This window comes from Carcharodon carcharias, chromosome 5 (genome assembly GCF_017639515.1).
Source record: "Carcharodon carcharias isolate sCarCar2 chromosome 5, sCarCar2.pri, whole genome shotgun sequence".
NCBI lineage: Eukaryota > Metazoa > Chordata > Chondrichthyes > Lamniformes > Lamnidae > Carcharodon > Carcharodon carcharias.
Genome location: NC_054471.1, coordinates 132,503,051 through 132,525,687, shown reverse-complemented (window position 1 = coordinate 132,525,687; position 22,637 = coordinate 132,503,051). Strand labels below are relative to the sequence as shown.

The 22,637-nt window shown below is 44.6% G+C and overlaps 1 protein-coding gene across 1 annotated transcript in view; it reads left to right on the top strand.

Moving 5' to 3' along the window:
* slc35f1 (solute carrier family 35 member F1) overlaps positions 1 to 22,637 on the top strand; it is a 455,916-nt gene that overhangs the window by 304,223 nt on the left and 129,056 nt on the right. The window contains exon 4 of the mRNA XM_041188566.1: positions 22,212 to 22,371. Within this exon, the coding sequence (XP_041044500.1) occupies positions 22,212 to 22,371 (160 nt within the window). The remainder of the gene's footprint in view (positions 1 to 22,211; positions 22,372 to 22,637) is intronic.

Below are 22,637 nucleotides of genomic sequence, written 5' to 3'. Positions count from 1 at the left end.
TTGAGATCATTAAGGCACTTTAAAAGAATTTGCCTGCCAGGGAGAGCTATTACATGTACCTTTTCAGGTTAAGTGAGTGGTGATGATTGCTGTGACGAGGTGTGCTCCCTGCATCAGCAACTGAGGTGGAGGCAGACTGCTGAACAAGATATCCCATGGTTTGGGATGGCCTTGGAGGCAGTCTCCTGCATGCCTGAAGCCTTGGAAAGCATCAGCATGGTGAGGGCCTCTGAATGGTGCAGAGCATTCCTCAGCACCTCTGGAGCCGGTGGTGTCATTGGCAGAGGGGATGAAGGGCACACTACCACTCCTGGAGTGCCTTGCTCAGATGTGACATGGTGTCGCCCCTCCTCCATCTCAGTGTATGATGGCACCTCCCTGCACACCAAAGGCAGAAGAATACCTGGAGGATCACTGAGGCCCTGCTCCTGCATGACAGTGAGGGACTCAACAGAATTTGAAACCAAGCCAATTGGCGAGCCCATACACAGCGAGGCGAGTGTACCTGTGCTGTTGGAAGGATGATGTGCTGCTGCTTCCTCTGAAATTTTTGCTCCCTCCTCCTCAGGAATTGCCTGCATGCTTTCTGATTCTTGAGCCACATTTTCCTTTGGCGTGAGGAAGTCTGCAGCGTTAAAAACAGACAGGTAGTTGTCAGGTATTGTCACTAATTGGTCCCATGGATGTCGTGCACTTCATTCATGCCCAGAAGTGGACAGGACTCTCTAGGACATCTCACCCTCTGTGCTCATGACTCCTATCTCACTATCTCTAATAACCCATGCTCTCTACTCACTGGCCAGCTCGAGAGCCTCAATCTCTGCCTCAGTTCAGATCTTCAACTCCGCCACTCCTCCTGCAGTCTTGCTCCTTTCCCTGTTGTTGTGTTATGTTCCTGTGAACATAAAGGGGGATCAGGCCTTTAGGCAATGAATGCCTTGCTCACATCTCCCTATTTTCCCTCAAGCTCATGATGGATCCTCCTGTGGGTCATCCTGACATGTCCACTCTCATTGGACTTGGTGGAAGGTACACATGTGAGGTTTATGCCTTTGATCATCATGCTGCCTTTCCTTCAGATGTGATTGCCCTTGTGTTTTCTCTTCCATCCGACCCACCCCCACCCCCCCGCTAAAACTCTTTGCTTCTTCTGCACTTCTCATCCCTAATGATCAGATCATGCACACACACTCACCCTAGTGGTTTGCAGAAGGCTATTGACCCTCCTGCATTGCACCAGTTTCTTTTTTGAACCCCCTGCCTGCTAACCTGCCCATCAATCTCCATCCATGCCTTGTTTGTCAGTCTAGAAGGTCTCTTTTCCCCCATCCCATGAAAATAGGACATCCTCCTTTCATGAGCTGCTTGCAGTAGAACCTGCGGGGAGGCATCACAAAGTCTAGATGCCGGTCTTTTTGTCATCTGCTCAGATCATACACCTCTCTTTGCTTCAGGCTCTTTTCCTGTCTTTTTGCGAACTGGGTCTGCAGGTCTTCCCAGAAGGTCATTTTATTCCTGATGCAAAGTAGAAGTTTCAATTCATCATCGTCATCGTCATTATCATCAGCCTATTTCATATTTGGCATCCAGATTTTCTCCTCAGGTGAAGGAGATTGCAAAGCAAAGTAAAAGGGTTTATAATTAGATTAATTGAATGATTCCAGTCAAGCTGAACAGAGGCAATTGAGGAAAGTATTAGACTGACCAACAATGAAACTAACTTCAACTATGACATCCTATTTGACTTTGAGATGGGTTTCTGACCCTATATCCTCTCCACTTCTGTTACATCAGACACTTCACCCCTACTCTGACCCTACTGACCTCTGACCCTCTGCCCCTACTTCAGCCTATCTGTTGTTGAAATCCACCCTCTTTGCTCCACCATTGATGGTTGTAGCTGCCTAGGCTTAATACTCTTAAGCATAAACTCCACAGCCTCCGCATCTCTCTTTCTTTCTTTAAGATCCTCTTTAACCTGTGCTAAAGGTGTCTATATAAATGCTGTTGAAACAAATGTATAGTGACCCTTGTCTAACAAATGAGAAGAGAAAGAAAAGCTGTGGCTGAGGTGGTGGTGGGGGAGCATTTTAGCGATAGTGACCACAACATGGTACAGTTTAAGTTTGTTATGGACAAAGAAATAGACAAGTTGCAAAAAATGTTTTGGATTGGGGGAGAGTGGATTTTAGTAAAATAAGGCAGGATCTGACCAAGGTAGACTGGGAACAGCTACTTGTGGGCAAATCTACAGAGGAGCAGTGGGGGGCATTCAAAAAGGAAATGGGGAGGGTAAAGGTTCAACATGTTCCCTCTAGGGTGATAGGAAGGAGTGACAAGCCCAGAGAACCATGGATGACTAGAGATATTCAGGTTAAGATGAGAAGGAAAAGAGAGGCTTTTAGCAGGTGCAAGGGAAGCAAATCAGCAGAGGCATTAGTGGAGTACAGAAAGTGCAGGGTGGAGCTTAAGAAAGCAATTAGGAGAGCAAAGAGGGGATATGAGAAAGCTCTGGCTGGTAAAAGCAGGGAAAATTCCAAGATATTCTGTAAGTATATCAATGGGAACAGGATAACCAGGGAAAGAGTAGGGCCCATAAGAGACCAAGGGGGCAATCTATGGGTGGAGCTAGAGGACATCGCTAGAGTGTTGAATGAATACTTCACATCCATCTTCACCCAAGAGAATGAGGATGAAGGTATCGAACTCGGGGAAAGAGACTGCAAGGTTCTTAAGCAAATTGTTATAGGGAGTGACAAGGTATTGGAGGTGTTGGCAGGCTTAAAAGTGGACAAATCTCCAGGCCCGATGATTTGTGTCCCAGTCTGCTGAGGGAGGCAAGGGAGGAGATCACAGGGGCTCTGACCCAAATTTTTAATTCCTTTCTGGCCACGGGGGAGGTGCCAGAGGACTGGCGAACAGCTAATGTACTTCCGCTATTTAAGAAGGGTTGTAGAGATAAGCCAGGGAACTACAGTCCAGTGAGTCACATGTCAGTGGTAGGGAAACTATTGGAGAAAATTCTGAAAGAGAGAATCTATCTCCACTTGGAGAGGCAAGGTTTGATCAGGGATAGTCAGCAATGCTTTGTCAGAGGGAGGTCATGCCTAACAAATTTGATTGAATTTTTTGAGGAAGTGACCAGGTTTATAGATGAGGGTAGTGCATTTGATGTAGTTTATATGGATTTCAGCTATGCCTTTGACAAGGTCCCACATGGGAGACTTATAAAGAAGGCAAATGCACATGGGATACAGGGTAATTTGATAAGGTGGATTCAAAATTGGCTTAATTGTAGGAGACAGAGGGTGATGACAGAAGGATGCTTTAGTAACTGGAAGCCAGTGTCCAGTGGCGTACCACAGGGATCTGTGCTGGGTCCCCTATTATTTGTCATTTATATAAACAACATAGATGACTATGTGGGGGGCAGGATTAGTAAGTTTGCAGATGACACAAAGATTGCCCGGGTGGTTAATAGTGTGACTGAGTGAGTTGGGCTACAGGAAGATTATAGACGGGATGGTCAAATGGACAGATAAGTGGCAGATGGAATTTAATCCTGAAAAGTGTGAGGTGATACACTTTGGAAGGAGTAATGTGACAAGGAAGTATTCAGTGAATGACATGACACTAGGAAGTTCTGAGCAGCAAAAGGACCTTGGCATGTGTGTCCACAGATCTCTGAAGGCGGAGGGGCATGTTAGTGGGGTGGTGAAAAAGGCATATGGGACACTTGCCTTTATCAATCGAGGCATAGATTACAAAAGTAGGGAGGTCATGTTGAAGTTGTATAGAACCTTAGTGAGGCCACAGCTGGAGTACTGTGTGCAGTTCTGGTCGCCACATTATAGGAAGGATGTGATTACACTGGAGGGGTTGCAGAGGAGATTCATCAGGATGTTGCCTGGGATGAAACATTTAAGTTATGAAGAGAGATTGGATAGACTTGGGTTGTTTTCGTTGGAGCAGAGAAGACTGAGGGGCGATCTGATCGAGGTGTACAAGATTATGAGGGGCATGGACAGGGTGGATAGGGAGCAGCTGTTCCCCTTAGTTGAAGAGTCAGTCACAAGGGGACATAAGTTCAAGGTGAGGGCTAGGATGTTTAGGGGGGATGTGAGGAAAAACCTTTTTACCCAAAGGGTGGTGACGGTCTGGAATGCACTGCCTGGGAGGGTGGTGGAGGCGGGTTGCCTCACATCCTTTAAAAAGTGCCTGGATGAGCACTTGGCACGTTATAACATTCAAGGCTATGGGCCAAGTGCTGGTAAATGGGATTAGGTAGGAGGGACAGGTGTTTCTCACTTGTTGGTGCAGACTCGATGGGCCAAAGGGCCTCTTCTGCACTGTGTGATTCTGTGATTTTGAAACAAAAACATGGAGAGATGATCCAATGATAGTGCTTTGGAGAGAGAGAAAGAGCTACGGGTGATATGAGGAGGGAAGAAAATGTAAGGCATGACACACCTGGACCAAGTTAATGATTTCCAATAATTTGCAGAACAACACAGTTTGGGTGGAGATGAGGAATAGTGGGAGAAAGAAGTCACTATTGGGAGGCTCCCTAACAGTAACCACAATGTAGGTAAAAGTATAAGAAGGAGAAATATTGGGTGCTTATGATAAAAGAACGGCAATAATCATGGGTGACTTTAATCTACATATAAACTGGAAAAATGAGGTTGGCAGTAATTGCCTGGACAAGGACTTCATAGAATGCTTTTGAGATTGTTTCAGAGAGTAGCACATTCTGGAACCAACCAGAGAGTCGATTATATTAGACTTGTTATTGTATAATGTGACAGGATTAATTAATGACCCCAGGTAAAGGCACCCCTAGGTAGCAGCAACCACAATATGATTGAATTTTACATCCAGTATGAAGGGAGAAGAGTGGATCTAAGACTGGTATTTTAAACGTAAATAAGGGCAACTATGTGTCATGAAATCTGAGCTAGCTGAAGTTAACTGGGATACTAGGCTAGGGGATAGATCAATAGAGAAGCAGTGGCAGGTATTTAAGGAGATTTTCCCACATACCCAGAATAAGTATATTCCTATGATAATGAAAAATTCTAAAGGGAGGACCCACCATCCATGGTTAACTAAAGAAGTTAGGAAAAGCATGAAACTTAAGGAAAAAGCCTATAACTGCACAAAGATGAGCGGCAAGTCAGATGATTGGTCAGAAAATAAAGAACGGCAGAGAATAACTAAAAGGCTAATCAGGGAAAAGAAATTAGAGTATGAAAGGAAGCTAGTTCTAAATGTAAAAACAGAACAAGAGGTTCTACAGGTATTTAAACATGCAGGAAAATAATACATAAAGTGATTGTTGCTCCTCTAGTGGGGAGTTAATAGTAGATAATAAGAGAGTGGTGGATGAAATGAACAAATGCTCCTATCTTCACTACAGAGGACAGAAAAAACATTCCAGTAATAGCTGTAAATCAGGAGGTGGAAGGGAGAGAGGAACTTGGCAAAATTACAATCACTCGGGAAGTGGGACTGAGCAAACTGTTGGAGCTGTGCGCTGACAGGTCTCCGGGTCCAGATAGATTTTGTCCTAGGGTCTTAAGTGAGGTGGCTAATGAGGTAGTAGATACATTAGTGTAAATTTTCCAAAATCCCCTGGCTTCAGGAAAGCTTCCATCAGATTGGAAAGGAGCAAATATAGCCCCTGTATTCTAGAAGGGAGGGAGGCAGAAAACAGGAAACTATAGACCAGTTAGCTCAACATCTATCACGGGTAAGTTGTTAGAGTCGATCAATAAAGAGATTAAAATTGGGCACTTAGCAAAACACATGGTAATCGGGATGAGTCAGCATGGTTTTGTGAAAGGGAAATCATGTTTAACCAATTTATTAGAGTTCATTGAAGGATTCACATGTGCTGTGATAAAGGGGAGCCTGCGGACATACTGTACTTGGATTTCCAGAAGGCATTTGATAAGGTGCCACATCAAAGGTTATTGCAAAAATTAAAATCTCGTGGCATAGGCAGTAACATATTAGCCTGGACAGAGGATTGGCTGGCTGGCAAAAAACATAAATGGGTCTTTATCTGATTGCCAGGATGTGACTAATGGGGTCTTGCAGGGGTGGGGCCTCAACTTTTTACAATTTACATCAATGGCTTAGATGAGGGGAGCGAAGGCATGGTAGCTAAATTTGCTGATGACACAAAGATAGGTAGGAAAGTATGTAGTGAAGAAGACATAAGGAGTTTGCAGGTGAATATAGATAAGTCGATTGAGTGGGCAAACATCTGGCAGATGCAGTAAATTGTGGGAAAATGTCAAGTTGTTCACTATGGCAGGAAGGACAAAAAAAAGTATTACTTAAACGAAGAATAACTACAGAATTCAAAGGTGTGGAGGGATCTATGTGTTCTCATACATGCGTCACTAAAGGTCAGTACCAGGCACAGCATGTGATCAAGAAGGCTAACGGAATTCTATCCTTTATTACGAGAGGAATTGAACATCATAGTAAGGATGTTATGCTTCAGTTATACAGGGCACAGGTGAGACTGCTTCTTGAATATTGTGTGCAGTTTTGGTCTCCTTATTTAAGGAAGGATGTAAATGCATTAGAGGCAGTTCAGAGGAGTTTTACTGGATTTATACCTGGAATGAGTGGGTTGTCTTATGAGAATAGGTTGGACAGACTGGGCTTGTTTCCAGTGGAGTTTAGAAGAGTGAGGGGTGACTTGATTGAAGATTAAAGACCCTGGACAGGATTTTTGGGTCGGTGTGCGGGCGCAATCGGTGGGCCTGGGAGCGGCTGGGGAATGGACCAACGCCCCCGATCGTCCCCTGACTGTGATTTCACGCTGGCTGACCAATTAACAACCAGCTAGCATGATGTGCACGCTGAAATGCTCAGTACCGCTGGAGTGGGGGAAGGAGGAGGGCAGGCGCTGGCGTAAGCGCAGGCGCGGGTGAGCGCTGAATGAAAGCTCCCTAAAATAGAGCTGCCTCAGGGAGCTGAAGGCTTCAAAACAATTAAGTAAAATCTGGAAAAAATTGTCCACGCATCACAATCACCCGAACGTATACATGATGAAAATTCTGTCCATACATTTTTATTTTTTGAAATTTAATAACTGAAACCTCACCCCGCCCTTGGATGAGGTTTCATCAAAAATGAAAAGTCCACCTGGCCGATTCGCCTGTCTGCCAACCGTAAGGTTGGACGGACCACGAAAAAATCGGGGACAATTGGAACTTTAACAGCTTTAGTTGTTTTCTTAATTGTCAGCAGGCGCGCTACCAGCACTCGTGCGCTCGCACGCCAACCTAAAAATTCTGCCCCTGAATGGTATTGACAAGGTGTATGTGGAAGGAGTGTTTCCTCTTGTGGGCGAGTCCAGAACTAGGGGGTACTGTTTAAAATTAGGGTCTCCCTCATAGGACAGAGGTTAGGGGAAGTTTTTTTCTCTCAGACGGTTGAGCAACCTTCGAACTCTCTGCCTCAGGAGGCAGTGGAGGCAGGATCATTGAATATTTTTAAGGCCGATGTCGGTAGGTTCTTGTTAGGCAAGCGAATCAATGGTTACAAGGGTAGATGGGAATGTAGAATCGAGACACAAACACGTCAGCCATGAACTTATTGAATGGCAGAGCAGGCTCAATGGGGCTGAATGCCCTACTTCTGCTCCTATTTTGTATGTTCATATATTCGTATGTACGCTCGTATGTTCGTAACACAAAAGATTTAACAATTCTGAGGCCCACCATCTTGCCAGTTTATTGAGTCTCTTAACGGTTAGCTCTTCTGGATGCAGTTTGGATTTTTGCATCACTACATTACCCTTACATTTCTGGGACTTTTTACAGGAAGATGTAGCGTGGCCTCGCAATGTCTGCAGTAGGGGCAGGCTCGATGGAGCTATGCTGCTGAGGTGAGTTGAGACCTTTCAACCTCCTGCCTCATTTTCCCATTCAACCTCATGCTGCCTGCCGCAAAGCACGCACCCCAAGAACTGCAGGTTGATAATAACCCACAAGTTGAAAGGAATACTCACGATCAGCATTAGCATTTGTCAATTACTTTCGATCACAGCATATAAGTTGACCTGATATTTAAGGCGACCCCATTTTTCGGCCCTAAAAGTCACGTTTGTGCATATACGTATAAGCCAACCTCCCTTTTCAGCCACATGTTATACTCGCATCAAGAGTCGGTCTCAATTTTTCAAATCACAAATGCATGTTTTACTTAATGGTACTCTATAACTTGGTGCAAGGAATCAAGCAGGCGATACGGGCTGTATTGCAAAGATGTATGGAAATTTAAGACGCCCACACATAGCAGACCTCACATGGCAAATAACAAAGATGATGATGATGTACACCCATGCCAGTGGTTCATTTGGATACTCAGCTTATAAGTCGACCCATCTTTTGGAGGTATTTTTTGAGACTTCAAAGGTCAGCTTATACACTGATATCGATGGCAAATAGTAAATTGTTCTGTTGATCAAAATTCAGTGTTTGTGGTCGTGTTTGGTGTGTTAATATGTACAAAATCCTTTACTGGTAACACGCCCACAAGCTCCTAATACCATGAAACCCACTCAATGTGCAGAATTAGGCAAATAACTTGTACGTGCATGGAAGTTTCAATTTTATCTTTTGCCCATTGTACCTTCCCTAATGGCTGAAGAAGCCTCATTGGCGGGGGGGGAAGAGGTCAGGCAGACACATCTGCTCAGCTTGCCATTTGGGCAGGGATAAAAATGGCATCTTGCATCATTGGAGACAGTATTTATAATATTTATACTGTTATCACCATGCTGCTACGCACAGCATTCCACCGCCCCCCCCCCCCACCCCCCGCCGGCCGAGTTACTGACTAAAACGTCAAGGAATTTTCTCCCTGTCGGGCGGGAGTGGATGCAGGCGGGTGCGCAGCCGATCACTGCTCGCGATCGGCAGCGCACCACCATTTTACGTGGGCGGGCCAATTAAGGCCCGCCCAGCGTGACGTGCACCCGGAAGCGCTGAGTACTCCCCCTCTGCAGGCATGGGGAGTAGGCTCAGTTGGACGGGCAGCTCAGTTATGTATTTTAATTGATATTTAAATGGTCTTAATAGGCCTTTGACAGTTCAGTGGGTGCACAGCCAACTCCGCTGCGCGGCCGCCAAACTGAATATCTGAATGACGCGCAGTGATGTCACCGCGTGTCATTTTATGAGTCGGCGAGCAGGGTTGGGCCCTGCTCGCCGACCTGAAGATTGTACCCCATCCTTCAATTTTAAGTCAATCTATGTGGGTCAGAAGGCAGCTGTGTCACCTCTTTTTCCTTATAATGTTGCTGCTGGCATCAAGAGTACTGTTGTTGGCAGAGCTGGGCCATAAAGTACAGCAGTTCATTCAGTTTGGGGGATGCAGTCAACCATGTTAATAAACTTCATGTCTGACAGTTTCCTATCTAAAGATCGATTTTACTATTAAATGCTGAATAAACTGGTTATTCAGCATTTACAGTCCCAAAATTAACTACTACAGTTAATTGGATTAATTTAGGAAATAAATTGAAAATATTTGAATTCCTGATAGAGGTTTCCTGCATGGAAAATTTGGATATAGAGCTCAGCAGGTCTCTTAGGATTTTCTGTCCATTAAAGTTTATAAAATTTCCCTTATGCACAAATTGTGTTCTAGTTACAGTGATTAGTCAGCAACTTTGTTATCTTCCTTATTAGAAAAATGCCCCTTGTCATATCTGCAAAAGTTTCACAATCAGGATAACAGACCTCTTGAAACAGATTTATCAGTTGTTTAATTAGAATTGAAGGCATTCTGAAAGGTAAAGCTAGTGGTCTTAAATAGTTGGTTCAGGCATATCAAACTGACCTTTTCTTACAACATTGGTCCAGAAATGGAATATCGATTTACCCCTATTTTCTCATTTATTACACCTAACGTAACTTAATATAGACTTCTTTTCAAGGATCAAAAGTTCATATATGAATTATTGAATGCTGAACTAGATGGCTTTTCCTTAGCTCTAGGCAGTACAGGAGATTTACTCATTTAATTGTCCCTGTCCTTCTAACTTAAGGCTTCGTTGCCCAGGCCAGGGAGGAAAATCATCTCTACCATGCCCCTGCCCATCCCTCCCTCCCCGCCACCAAATAAATTCCATAATTTTGTGGTTCAGGCCACCGCCTTGATCTGCCACATCAACCCTTATCAACCATAGCACCTCTTCCTTAAGGTGTAGCAGCTTCTAAAGATTCGCTAACTTTGAGGTCACAGGAACTCCCGACATAAGAATTTCCTGCCCCAACTTGATCTCCTCCTGATTACTGTCTTTGTAAAAGTGGTTAACTATTTTGTCCCATATAAGGCCATTCAGGGAATTCCCTGTCTGGACGAGGACCCTGGGAGCGCCCTGGAAGCGCTGTCATATTTTGCTCCTTATGTGCCGGCCTATTATCTTAATACTACAAATAAAAGCAAAATACTGTGGATGCTGGAAATCTGAAACAAAAACAGAAAATGCTGGAAAAACTCAGCAGGTCTAACAGCATCTGTGAACAGAAAGACAGAGCTAACGTTTTGAGTCCGTATGACTCTTCTTCAGAGTCTTCTTCAAATGGCTCTGAATAAGCCATACGGACTCGAAACGTTAACTCTGTCTTTCTCTCCACAGATGCTCTTAGACCTGCTGAGTTTTTTACAGCATTTTCTGTTTTTGTTGTGACCTTAATACTACAATTGCATTGTTGACAACATCCTTGTGTTAATTTAAACTTGGATTAATACTATCAATAAGCGGTTAATAATTATCTTCAAATCTTTTCTCCACCGTTTACTGAGTGATCACCTATTCGTTGTATACTCTAGAACACAAAAGATAGGAGAGCAGACCATATGACCTGTTGAGCCTACTCTGTCATTCAGTGCGATCATGGCTGATCTTGGGGTCCATCTCCTTCCCAATTGCTCCCCATATCCTTTGATTTCCCCAAGAGACCAAAAATCTGTCTATCCCTGCCTTAATTGTATTCAATGATGGTGCATCCAGAACCCTCTGGGGTAGAAAATCCCAAAGATTCACAACCCTTTGAGTGAAGAAACTTCTCCTCATTTCAGTCCTAAATGATTAACCCCTTATCCTAAGACTGTGCCTCCTGCTCTCTAGATTCCCCAGGCAATAGAAACAACCCCTCAAGTCTCTTCAGAATCTTGTATGTTTCAGTATGATCACCTCACATTCTTCTAAATTCCAGAGAATATCAGCCTAATTTACTCAGCCTCTCATCACAGGGCAGCCCTTTTATTCCAAGGATCAATCCAGTGAACCTTTGCTATACTGCCTCCAATGCAAGTGTATCCTTCCTTAAATATGGAGACCAATACTGCACACAGTACTCCAAGTGCGGTCTCACCTTGTACAATTGTAGCAAGACTTCCTTATTCTAGTACTCCAACTCTTTTGCAATAGAGGAAAACATGCCATTTGTCTTCCTAATTGCTTCCTGCACCTGCATGCTAACTTTCCGAGTTCCTTGTATGAGCACACCCAAGCATCTCTGAACATCAACATTTACAAGTTTCATGCCTTTTAAAAAATATTACTAAACAGAGAGACATGTTGCTGAAGCTTTCCATCTTGCACTCATCAGGACAAATGCAAGAATGCCAAATTTCAAACAATCACAACAATTTATACCACAGAAGAATAGGGTGCTGATTGGTTGGCAAGTCGATTCTGTTTGGCCTAACTATTGCCATGGAGAAAGCAACGGGGAAACATTGGCTAAAAACAAAATACTGCGAATGCTGGAAATCTGAAATAAAACCAGAAAATGCTGGAGAAACTCAGCAGGCCTGGTAGCACCTGTGCAGAGAGAAACAAAGTTGACTTTTTGAGCCCTTATGACTCTTCTTCAGGGAAACATCGGCTCTCAAGCTCCCGGCTAATTCAAAAAATGTGCAAGGCTTGACCATATTCCTTTTGTTTGCAGAGAATGGGTTCTTGTGTGTGGATGTATGTTGCTTCTAGCAAGCATAAATCAACCAAGTTACAAGCTTAACTAATTATGTTAAATATTCAAGCCCTGTACTAGCAAGTGGCTGTGTGTGTGCGTGTGTATGTGTGTGTCTGTGTGTGTGCGTGTGTGTGATATGTATATCGATTAGCCACATTCTTAGATATCTTGTCAATTAAATAGCATCTTTTACTGCCCACTCATCCTTCATCACTGTGGCACCATTCTATTTAGCCTAGTCATTGCTGCTGTATTTAGAAATGGAGTCTTCTATGTCAAACAGCCATATCCAAATAGAAAATCATTAGGCTTTTCTATATGTTCACTAGAAGACAAAAGGCCACCTTAAGCTAAGGTAAATGGTTTGAAGAACATGCTTTATGTGTACTTGTGAAACGACAGAGCACTTTAGAGACTATTAAGATGTAAGCTCTGAAGAATGACAAGTAGCATATTTTTAAGATCTTTCATTTTAGACATGTAGTCACAAGCTAAACAGCACCCACTTTAAAATGAAAACACTTGGCAGCACACCAGCCACATAGTGATAATGAGCTATTTAAACCTTGAAGCAGGTGGCACACCTGGTAAGACTGAGACTTTAAAGCCCAGTTGACTTTAAACTTCAAGCCTAATTTCAATAAATTTCCTCAAGTCCTATCTAGCTGGCAAGTGAGATGGAGAATATTGCAGCCAAGGGAGTTGTTGTGGCAGTCAGCTGAATGTAAGGCGGGGGCAATCGCAATTTTGGGAGGGAAGGGAAGCAAGGTAGGCCCAATGCTTCCTTATGAGGTAAGAATGCTCTTGATCATCCTGTCTCACAAGAAAATCTATTAAGGAATGTTTTTAAATCTTTCTTGCGAGGCCTCTTCTGCCCCATTGTACACCTTCCTTCTTGCGGATGTCTTTCTCATCTGTTTGTAAAAGACAGGTTAATATCAGGAGTCAGAAGGAAGGCAACACTAAATCGCTGCCCTTGCTATAACTTTGCACCCAAGCTGTTTCTGCCAGAATTTAAAATTTATTTGGCAAATTCCCTGTGGGATTTCTGCCTTTGTGGGGGTGGGGGTAGGGTGCTGGCAAGGGAAGCGGGGAGAGGGGGTAGCTAGGAGAGCAAGGAATGCCTGAAATTCTGACACTGCAGCAGATTAAAGGGGGCTGCCCTCCTCCAGGCTGAGAATCTGGCTTTTGGCAGATCCTGTGTGAGGGGTCACGACAGGAGTGCAAATTTAATCACCTATTCATCAAGTAAACTCCCTGTGGTGAGCCTTAATTTTTAAAAGGCCTCCACTGGACCTAGCCACAGAGAGCACTTGTTCTACACAGGCACTCCTTAGTCCAGCCAGCCTATGGCATTAATGAACAATAGATGCTCTTACATTTCCCACCCCTGTCCATGTAACATCAGAGGGAAACCTGCTTCCTTAAGTGGCTCAGCACATATAAATGATTTCACTTCAAATATTTGTTTTCTGTTTTACTGTATTTCTGAACCTTAGTGGATCAAGAGCCTTAAGCTGGGCATTTTTTTTAATGTATTTTCCTCGTAGGTTCCCTAGCTCATGGAGAACATATTTATTTTGTTGTGTTATGTGAGGCAATTCCCTTCTCTGAGTTCTACCAAAATCCCAGTATACCAATGTTAAAAAAAAGGTGATGGATCAAAGGCAATTGGCATGTAAGCAGGATGCATCACAGTAGTATCCCGCAATGCCCATGGCAAAATGTAACTGATTCTGATCTGAAATATATATTTTGCAAATAACGGTGCCAGTATCAACCCCTGCATGTTAGGATAATAGGGTGTGTGACGTTGAAATTGAGAAAATGCAGTAACTATCTTATCTTTCATAAAAGTCAGTTGTTGAAACTTTAAAAGGAATTTAGTGCCATCAGTTCAGGATGTTAACTGGAAGCAATTCAGTTGTTTCAATGCTTTGGGTAATCTATTGATTATGCAGAAGGATTAATCGAACCTTTTAGCTCATTCGTGAGATGTGAGTGGCAAGACATTTGTAGGCCCATCCCTAATTGCCCTTGAGAAGAAAGAAAAGAAAGCTGGAAATTTCCTTGGGGCTGCTCCTGCTCCACCATTGGAAGTGCAGTAGAAATTCCAATTATGCATAAACGGAAGTTGGAGGAATAGGCCATTCGGCCCCTCGAGCCTGTTCTGCCACTCAGTGAGATCACGGGTGATCTGTACCACTACTCCATTTACACATTGGGATTCTGCCGCACTTCCAATGTGAAAGTATGGCACTGGAGTGGGAATGACTTAGTCCAAACCTCAAATTAAAATGGAAAATTCTGGACGCAAAAGAAAAAACTCGACTGTTTGTGTAACTGACCCACCAAAAAGTCAAAATCAACACCTAAATACATATAAACTGACAGGTGAATAAAAATAAAAGTCTTACTGAAGGTATAAACTGATCCAAGTGTGAGGAGACCTGCCAACAAACCATTAAGTGCACAGCAAAACTGAAAGAGAGATAAAGGAATCAGCATTCCAGACTGAGTCAATACCAACTCTTGTCATCAGGTTAGAAATGGTCACAAATGACAAAAGATTTTTTTATTTCCCTTGACCTGTTTGATACAAAAGATAAATAACCTGGCCCTGGAATTCTCTTACCCTGGTGCTGTAAATGCAAAATTTTTGGGGTGGGGGGGCAGGGGGCAGATTTTCAGGTGCTATCCAGTTACACCAAGCCGCCCCTCCCTTTTTTTGCCAGTCAGATATTCTGGATGGAGTGGGCGTTACGTGCACCCTGAGGCAGAATTTAATCCAGGCAGCAGGGGTCTTGACTGCCGGCTGGAGAACTGGCAAGAGCCTGTGTCGCCTCCTTTGGGGAAGGCCACCATATTAATTGCCTCCCAGGCTCTTAAGTGGCCAACAGCGAGCCTTCCCTGTAATCAAGGACCCTGCGGCAAAAATCCTGCCCCTGAGAGCTGTCAGCTAACCAGCCAAACAGAGGGGGCGTGGTGGCAGCTGCCAGCAATGCTCCCACCAGGGGCCCAGGACCAGTGAGGGACACAGGCCACAGGTGACTGAGGGCAGAATGGGCTTCGTGGGGAGAGGTTCGTTGGCTGGGGGCAGAGGCATGGGTAGTCAGAGGAAAGGGAAAGTGGGTGACTGTCAGCGGGCACCTTGGGTCCCTCGATCAGGCACTGACTGTCTTTGAACCAGAGACTCCCCCATCATCACCGGCAGCCTGCAAGCAAACTCGATGTGATTGCTTTTCGGGCTCCCCATGTGACAACTGCCGTGCCCATTGCTGGTAAAATAAAAGCAGCTGTAAGATCAGGCTCTTAAGTGGACATTAATGAGGGCCTCAAATCGGCGTCAGGATGGGTAGGTCGTTCTGTTACTCTCCTGCCCAATTAAACGCCCCCACCTCCAAACGTGCCTCGGAGAAGGGCATTAAATTCCACCCTGGAATCCAAAGTTGCTGTGGGCTGTAGGGAGGAAGTTAGCACTTATAAGTTGATCTCAGCAATGCAATCAATTTATTCTCATTTGAGCCAGATTTTGGAATGAACAAACAGCCCTAGCTGTTCGAACATAAGAACATAAGCCCACAGACTTTCTATGGGCTTTGATATTGGAGGCTGTAGTTATTATAAATCCAAAATACTGTGGCGCCCTCTACAGGGGTCTGGAACCAATGTGAACAGCAGAAAAAGCTGTGCATCTCCTTAACCAAACAGAGTGAAGAAACCTTACTGTCCCCTTAGACTTGGCTATTCTGACGCATTCCTGACTACCCTCCCATATTCTATCCTCTATTAACTTGAGGCCATCCACAACTCTGCTCCCATGTCATAACTCACACTAAGCGCTATTCACCCGTTGCCCCTCTGCTCATTGACCAACGTTGGCACCTGGTTAAGCAACACCTCAATTTTAAAATTCTCATCCTTTCAAATCCCCCCAGGACCTTGCCACTCCCTATCTTTATACCAGCCTGCAGGTTTCTGTTGCCTCAGGTCTTTATTCGAAACACATGTTTGGAAGTTCATCTCAGGGCCTCCTTGGATCGAGTACATGCTGCTTATGTACATGCTACAGATTGTTACAAACCTTAGAAAAAAGTTTGAAGAGAACTAAGTGGCTTCTGCAGATAGAAGGAGTCATCAACAGTGCTATCAAGTGGCACTTGCTTAGCAATAACCTGCTCACTGACATTCAGTTTGGGTTCTGCCAGGGCCACTCAGGTCCTGACCTCATTAAATCTTGGTTCAAACATGGACAAAAGAGTTGAACTCCCAAGGTGAGGTGAGAGTGGCTGCTCTTGACATCAAGGCTGCATTTGACCAAGTGTGGCATCAAAGGGCCCTAGAAAACTGGAGTCAATGGGAATCAGGGGGAAAACTCTCTGCTGGTTGAAGTAATACCTAGCGCAAAGGAAAATGGTTGTGGTTGTTGGAGGTCAGTCATCTCAGCTCTAGGACATCATTGCAGGAATTCCTCAGGGTAGTGTCCTCGGCCCAGCCATCTTCAGCTGCTTCATCAATAACCTTCCTTCCATCATAAGGTCAGAAGTGGGCATATTTGCTGATGATTGCACAATGTTCAGCACCATTCACGACTCCTCTGATACTGAAGCAGTCCATGTCCAATTGCAGCAAGACCTGGACAATATCCAGTCTTGGGCTGACATGTGGCAAGTAACATTTGCACCACACAAGTGCCAGGCAATGACCATCTCCAACAAGAGAGAATTTAACCATTGCACCTTGATGTTCAATGGCATTACCATCACTGAATCCCCTACTATCAGCATCCAGGGCCTTACCATTGACCAGAAGCTGAACTGGATGAGCCATATAAATACTGTGGCTACAAGAGTGGATCAGAGACTAGGAATCCTGTGATGAGTAACTTACCTCCTGACCCCCAAAAGTCTGTCCACAAGGCACAAGTCAGGAGTGTGATGGAATACTCCCCAATTGCCTGGATGAGTGCAGCTCCCACAACACTCAAGAAACTTGACAACTTCCAGGAAAAAAACAGCCCACTTGATTGGCACCACATCCAAACATTCACTCCCTTCACCACCAATGCACAGTAGCAGCAGTGTGTACCATCTACAAGATGCACTGCAGGAATTCACCAAAGCTCCTTCGACAGCACCTTCCAAACCCACGACCACTACCATCTAGAAGGACAAGGGCAGCAGTTATATGGGGGCACCAAATACCAGAAGTTCCCCTCCAAGTCATTCACCATTCTGACTTGGAAATATATCACCATTCCTTTACTGTCATTGGATCAAAATCCTGGAACTCCCTCCCTAGCAGCACTGTGGGTGCACCTACACCACGTGGACGCTTGGCCTAAATAGCCAAGTGGTTATGGTACTGGGTTTGTAACCCCAAGATCAAGAGTTCAAATCTCACAATGGCAAACTATGAAACAATGTAACTTCATCTGAAACAGATGGAAACGGGTTTGTACTCGAAAGAGTTACACCACGTGGACTGCTGCGCTTCAAGAAGGCAGCTCACCACCACCTTCTCAAGGGCAACTAGGGATGGGCAATAAATGCTGTCTCAGCCATTGAAGCCCAAATACCATGAATGAATTTTTAAAAAAGTTTCCCTCAAATTAACCAGCCGAGACATTAGTTGCACATTTAGGACACAGTGCTCTACTTTAGTAAGAAATCTAGGTTTTACATTTTCATAATTGTGGTGAAATTGTGCTGTGCAATATTAATTAAACATGTTTTAATGTGTCAATTTGCTTGAAATTCATCAAGCTGTTTAATTTGATCTTTTGCAACATGACACAATATATAGTTTATACTGAACCAGCTCTCCATTAATCACTAGCTCTGTCTTTAAACATCAGCTAATTGTAACAAATTGGGGGAATAATTTTGGTTTCTGTGGAAGTGAAAATTATGAAAGATACATCAAGGGTGGCTGAATTTATGTCACTCCTTTTACATATCATTCAAAGTCAAAATTAACCCTCAGGGCTGAATTTTCACCACGGCTTGCGGGCGTGTGCCTGTCACGCACGAGCGTGAAATATTGTGCAATAACATCAGGCGAGTGTCCCAATGTCATCACGCACTCGCATGATATTTCGGTCAGCAGTGTGCCCACCAACAATTAAGAGGGCTGTTGAGTCTATTAATAAATGAATTTAATTTTTCCCTGCCTGTCCAACCTTACGTTTGGTCGACAGGTGAATAGGCCAAGCAACCTTTGCGTGTTTTGTGAAACCCTGTGCCTTCAGGGAGCTTTCACTGAACACACCTGCACGCATGTGCTGACTTCCGCGCTGGCCCTCCTCCCCCCACCCCACCACCCCACACCCAGGCAGCACTGAGTATTTCAGCTTGCGATTCATGCTGGCTGGCCGTTATTTGGCCCGCCAGCGTGAAATCGCGGTTATGGCCCACCAGCGTGAAATCGCGGTTATGGCCCGCCAGCGTGAAATCGCACTTATGGCCCGCCAGCGTGAAATCGCACTTATGGCCTGCCAGCGTGAAATCACGCTTATGGCCCGCCAGCGTGAAATCGCACTTATGGCCCGCCAGCGTGAAATCGCGGTTATGGCCCGCCAGCGTGAAATCGCGGTTATGGCCCGCCAGCGTGAAATCACACTTATGGCCCGCCAGCGTGAAATCGCGGTTATGGCCCGCCAGCGTGAAATCGCGGTTATGGCCCGCCGGCGTGAAATCGCGGTTATGGCCCGCCGGCGTGAAATCGCGGTTATGGCCCGCCGGCGTGAAATCGCGGTTATGGCCCGCCGGCATGAAATCGCGGTTATGGCCCGATTGCAGGCGGTAGACCATTGCGCAGCCACTCCCAGGCCCCCCTGCCACGACCGCCCGACAAGGGGAAAATCCTCCCCTAAGTTGTTTTTATCTAAACCTAAAATTAAATTGTCAGCAAATTATTAGATAGACACATGGTTCAATTGTGAGGGAGGTGGTCTCTCTAAAGTCCCGTTGGGATGAATAATTTATACATTCCTGGTTTTTAGTTCTAGGAAGGTCTTTGGTGTTTTCGAAGCAGAGCATTATTTGATCTTCTCAGTTTGATTGAAGTTCTAGTTTGACTCCTGCACAAAATCAATGCTACAGAATTCAGCATATATAAATTTTATTTAATCAAAGATCTTTCAATAGCTTTCAACATCTTTAAAAGCAAGGGTAGAAATTATTTGAAATCTGAAAAGGGTTTTGGGAAAGTTACTGTAAAAATCAATTATCTCAACTGTCACTCAATCCATACAAATTCCAAATGTAATTATTTTTGAAACTATACTAGTTGTCTCAGTTATTTCAGAAGCCAGCTGATGTGATTGGAGTTGATTTGAGTTTGTTTTGTCTGGCATTAGTGGGATGATAATGACCTCAAAATGGGGCTGATAATCTTACCGGCTCATTAACTCTTATAATGCAGCTGACCACATTTGAAAAGGGTACTGCTAGGCAGCCAGAGGTCCTGCCTGTTGAAGGTGGCATGCCCTTGTTAATATGCAATATTGAAATTCGAGGGTCCCAAATTAGGTTGGAGCTGATTAGTGAGTAATTCCTCTGAGCCCTGGAAAAATTATCTGGGCCTCCAAAGTTCTGGAATTGCCATTCTTCCCAACCCTTAACAACCTCCACCTCCCCTCACCACCTCCCTCACACCAAGGGCAAAGGAACCAGGGATGGAGCTGAGAATTTATTTTTACACATCATTTCACAATGGACCACTGAAAGAGTGGCCGAAGCATATTTAATGGTAATGTTCAAAAGAAAATCAGATAAATCCTTGAAAGAAAGAAATGAAACGTTCATTTATATAGCGACTTTCACGACATCTCAGAACATCCCTCAAAGCACTTTCCAGCTAAAGAAGCATAGTGATGTGGAAATGAGGCAGCCAATTTGCACACAGTAAGTTCCCATAGACAGCAATATGATAATGACCAGATAATCTGTTAATGATGTTGATTGAGGAAATGTTGGCCAGCAAAATAGGGATAGTTCCTTGCTCTTCTTCAAACTAATATCATAGGATCTTTTATAACTACCTGAGAAAGCAGATGGGACCTCCAAAATGGAAAATACCCAGGCTTATGGGGACAGAGCAGGGAAAGTGACTGTTTAGATAGCTGCTTCCAAGAGCTGACACAAGTTATAATTCTATATTGGCCAACCTTTATCTGGTAAATTGCATTGGGGCAACCATTTGGCTCGCTGAAACTTGCCTGCCAGATGTAAATTTCAGCCGCCTATTTGTCATGTTGAGGGCGAGCGGTTAGTGCACTCTGTCAATTGGATGTGTAAAAGGCAAAGAGCTGATTATCATTTTAAAATAGAATGAACTTAAATGCTTTTTGAAGAGAAAGTAATATTTTGGACAATAACAGTAAACACTGATTATCGTTTTATAGTAGCCATACATTAAAAATATCTACGTTCATTGGGCAGGATTTTGGGTTGCCGGGTGGGCGTGGTGGGCAGGCCTGGAAGGGCCAGGACACGGGCCGCCACCCACGGTTGGCCCCTGACCGTGATTTCATGCTGGCAGGCCAATTAATGGACAGCCAGCGTGAAACACGCACTGAAAGGCTCAGCGCTGCTGGGGTGGGGGGGGTGGGAGGAGGGCGAGTGCAGGCGTGGAGGAGAGCGCGCAATGAAAGCTTCCTGAAGGCAGAGAGTTGCCTCAGGGAGCTGAAGAATTTTAAACCATGAAATAAAGATTTGGAAATGCTGGAAAAAATGTCCACACATTAGACTCCTTCACATGACATATAGATTATAAGAATTCTGTTTATTTTTATTTTAATTAATAATGGAAACCTCATCCCGCCTGTGGATGAGGTTTCCTCAAAAACCCAAAGGCCCCCTGGACAATTCGCCCACCCACCAACCGTAATGTTGGACGGGCAGTGAAAAATTGCACTTAATTAATACACTAATGGTCTTAACTGGCCTCTTAATTGTTGGCGGGTGCGACGCTGACTCTTGCGCGCATCCGCCGACTGAAATATTGCGCGAGTGTGTGATGACATCGGGACATTTGCCCAATGTCATCGCACGCCATTTTATGCCCAATCGGGTCAGGCACCCACCTGCCCACGGGACGTATAATTTTGCCTTGTTTCTAAAGTTGAATGTAAGTAACTGCTGCAGATGAGGAGAGTGGACCTGGGACTCAATGCAGAACAGGATTTTACCATCAGCAGCGGGGGAGGGGCCCACTCACCGACGCGTAAAATGACGCGAGATGATGTTGGGTGGAACTCCTGATGTCACCGCGCCCCATTTAAATTTTCAGGAAGGCAAATTGAGCCATTGACAGGATCATTTAACCAATTAAAGGACTTGCCATTCAACCTTAAGGTTGGTGGGCAGGCCAGGAGCCCCGGCGGCAAATAGAGAAAACATGAAACCTCATCCTGCGGCGGGGTTTTAAAAATTGTAACAAAGTTGTTATGGAAATTATGAACATGTCCCAATTCATGTGACATTGTCACATGAGGAGGACATGTAAGGGGAATTTTTTTTTCTCTATTTTTAATATTGTTGAAAGTAGAGCTGCACTTAGCCTCAGGGAGATGAGTGCGCTGTTTCGTGCGCATGTGCAAAACAGCTCACTCGATTTTAGGGACTCCCCCCCCGCCTGTACAGGGAGCACATAGTGTTTCCCTGTGGATGTCATGCTGGGCGGGCCTCAATTGGCCCACCCACGTAAAATGGCACCACGCCGCCAATGGGAGGTGCCAATGGGAAGCGCACCCGCATGCGCCCGCCCATCAACACCCCCCCCCCCACCATTGTGTGTGTTTGAGTCACTGGTTTGCGGTGTGATTTCATGTCATGATGCAAGCATGATAACGTAGAAAACAAACATTATATTAGTTGTCAGGCCCACTTTATTTGTTTGGATATGATTATCTGTCAGGCGTACCCTGAAACTCTGTTGAGTTAGCTTCCAGAAAGCCTAAACTTGACAGCAACAGATCATAAAGTAAACTGGATTAAACAGAAGTTTATAGGTGACTGTTTGAGTCACCCAGGACACCTGAGGCCATTGTGTCTGCAGTCAAGTGAAATTTGATTTTAGAAGGTATCCTATGTCAAAACCAGGAGTTGAACATGATGTGTTATAATGTTTTGTTGATTTATTGTCACTTGAAATTTGGCAGTAATGGTTTATTTTGCCCTTTTTTTTGTGTTGCAGCTGTTAGATTGTTTTGTAATCCCAGTGGTACTGTTGCTGTCCTGGTTCTTCCTGCTGGTGAGATACAAGGCTCTTCACTTCATTGGAGTCGGGGTGTGTCTGCTGGGGATGGGATGTATGGTGGGGGCTGATGTTCTTGTTGGGAGACATCAAGGAACTGGTGAGTTACTCATTACTTACACCATTAGAAAATACAATAAACCAATTTGTGATATGTGTCCAAACCATCAGAAAAGTCAATGCAGATTGTTAACATGCTCCTCCATGACACCCTGGTTCACTCCTCCATCAACCCTAACTCCTCATCCCCTCCCCATGGCACCTTCCCATGCAATCGCAGAAAGCTTCAAACACTCCGTTCAGAAGAAGCAGCGCTTCACTTACACCTCCTTCAATTTGGCCTACGGTATTCGCTGATCCCAATGT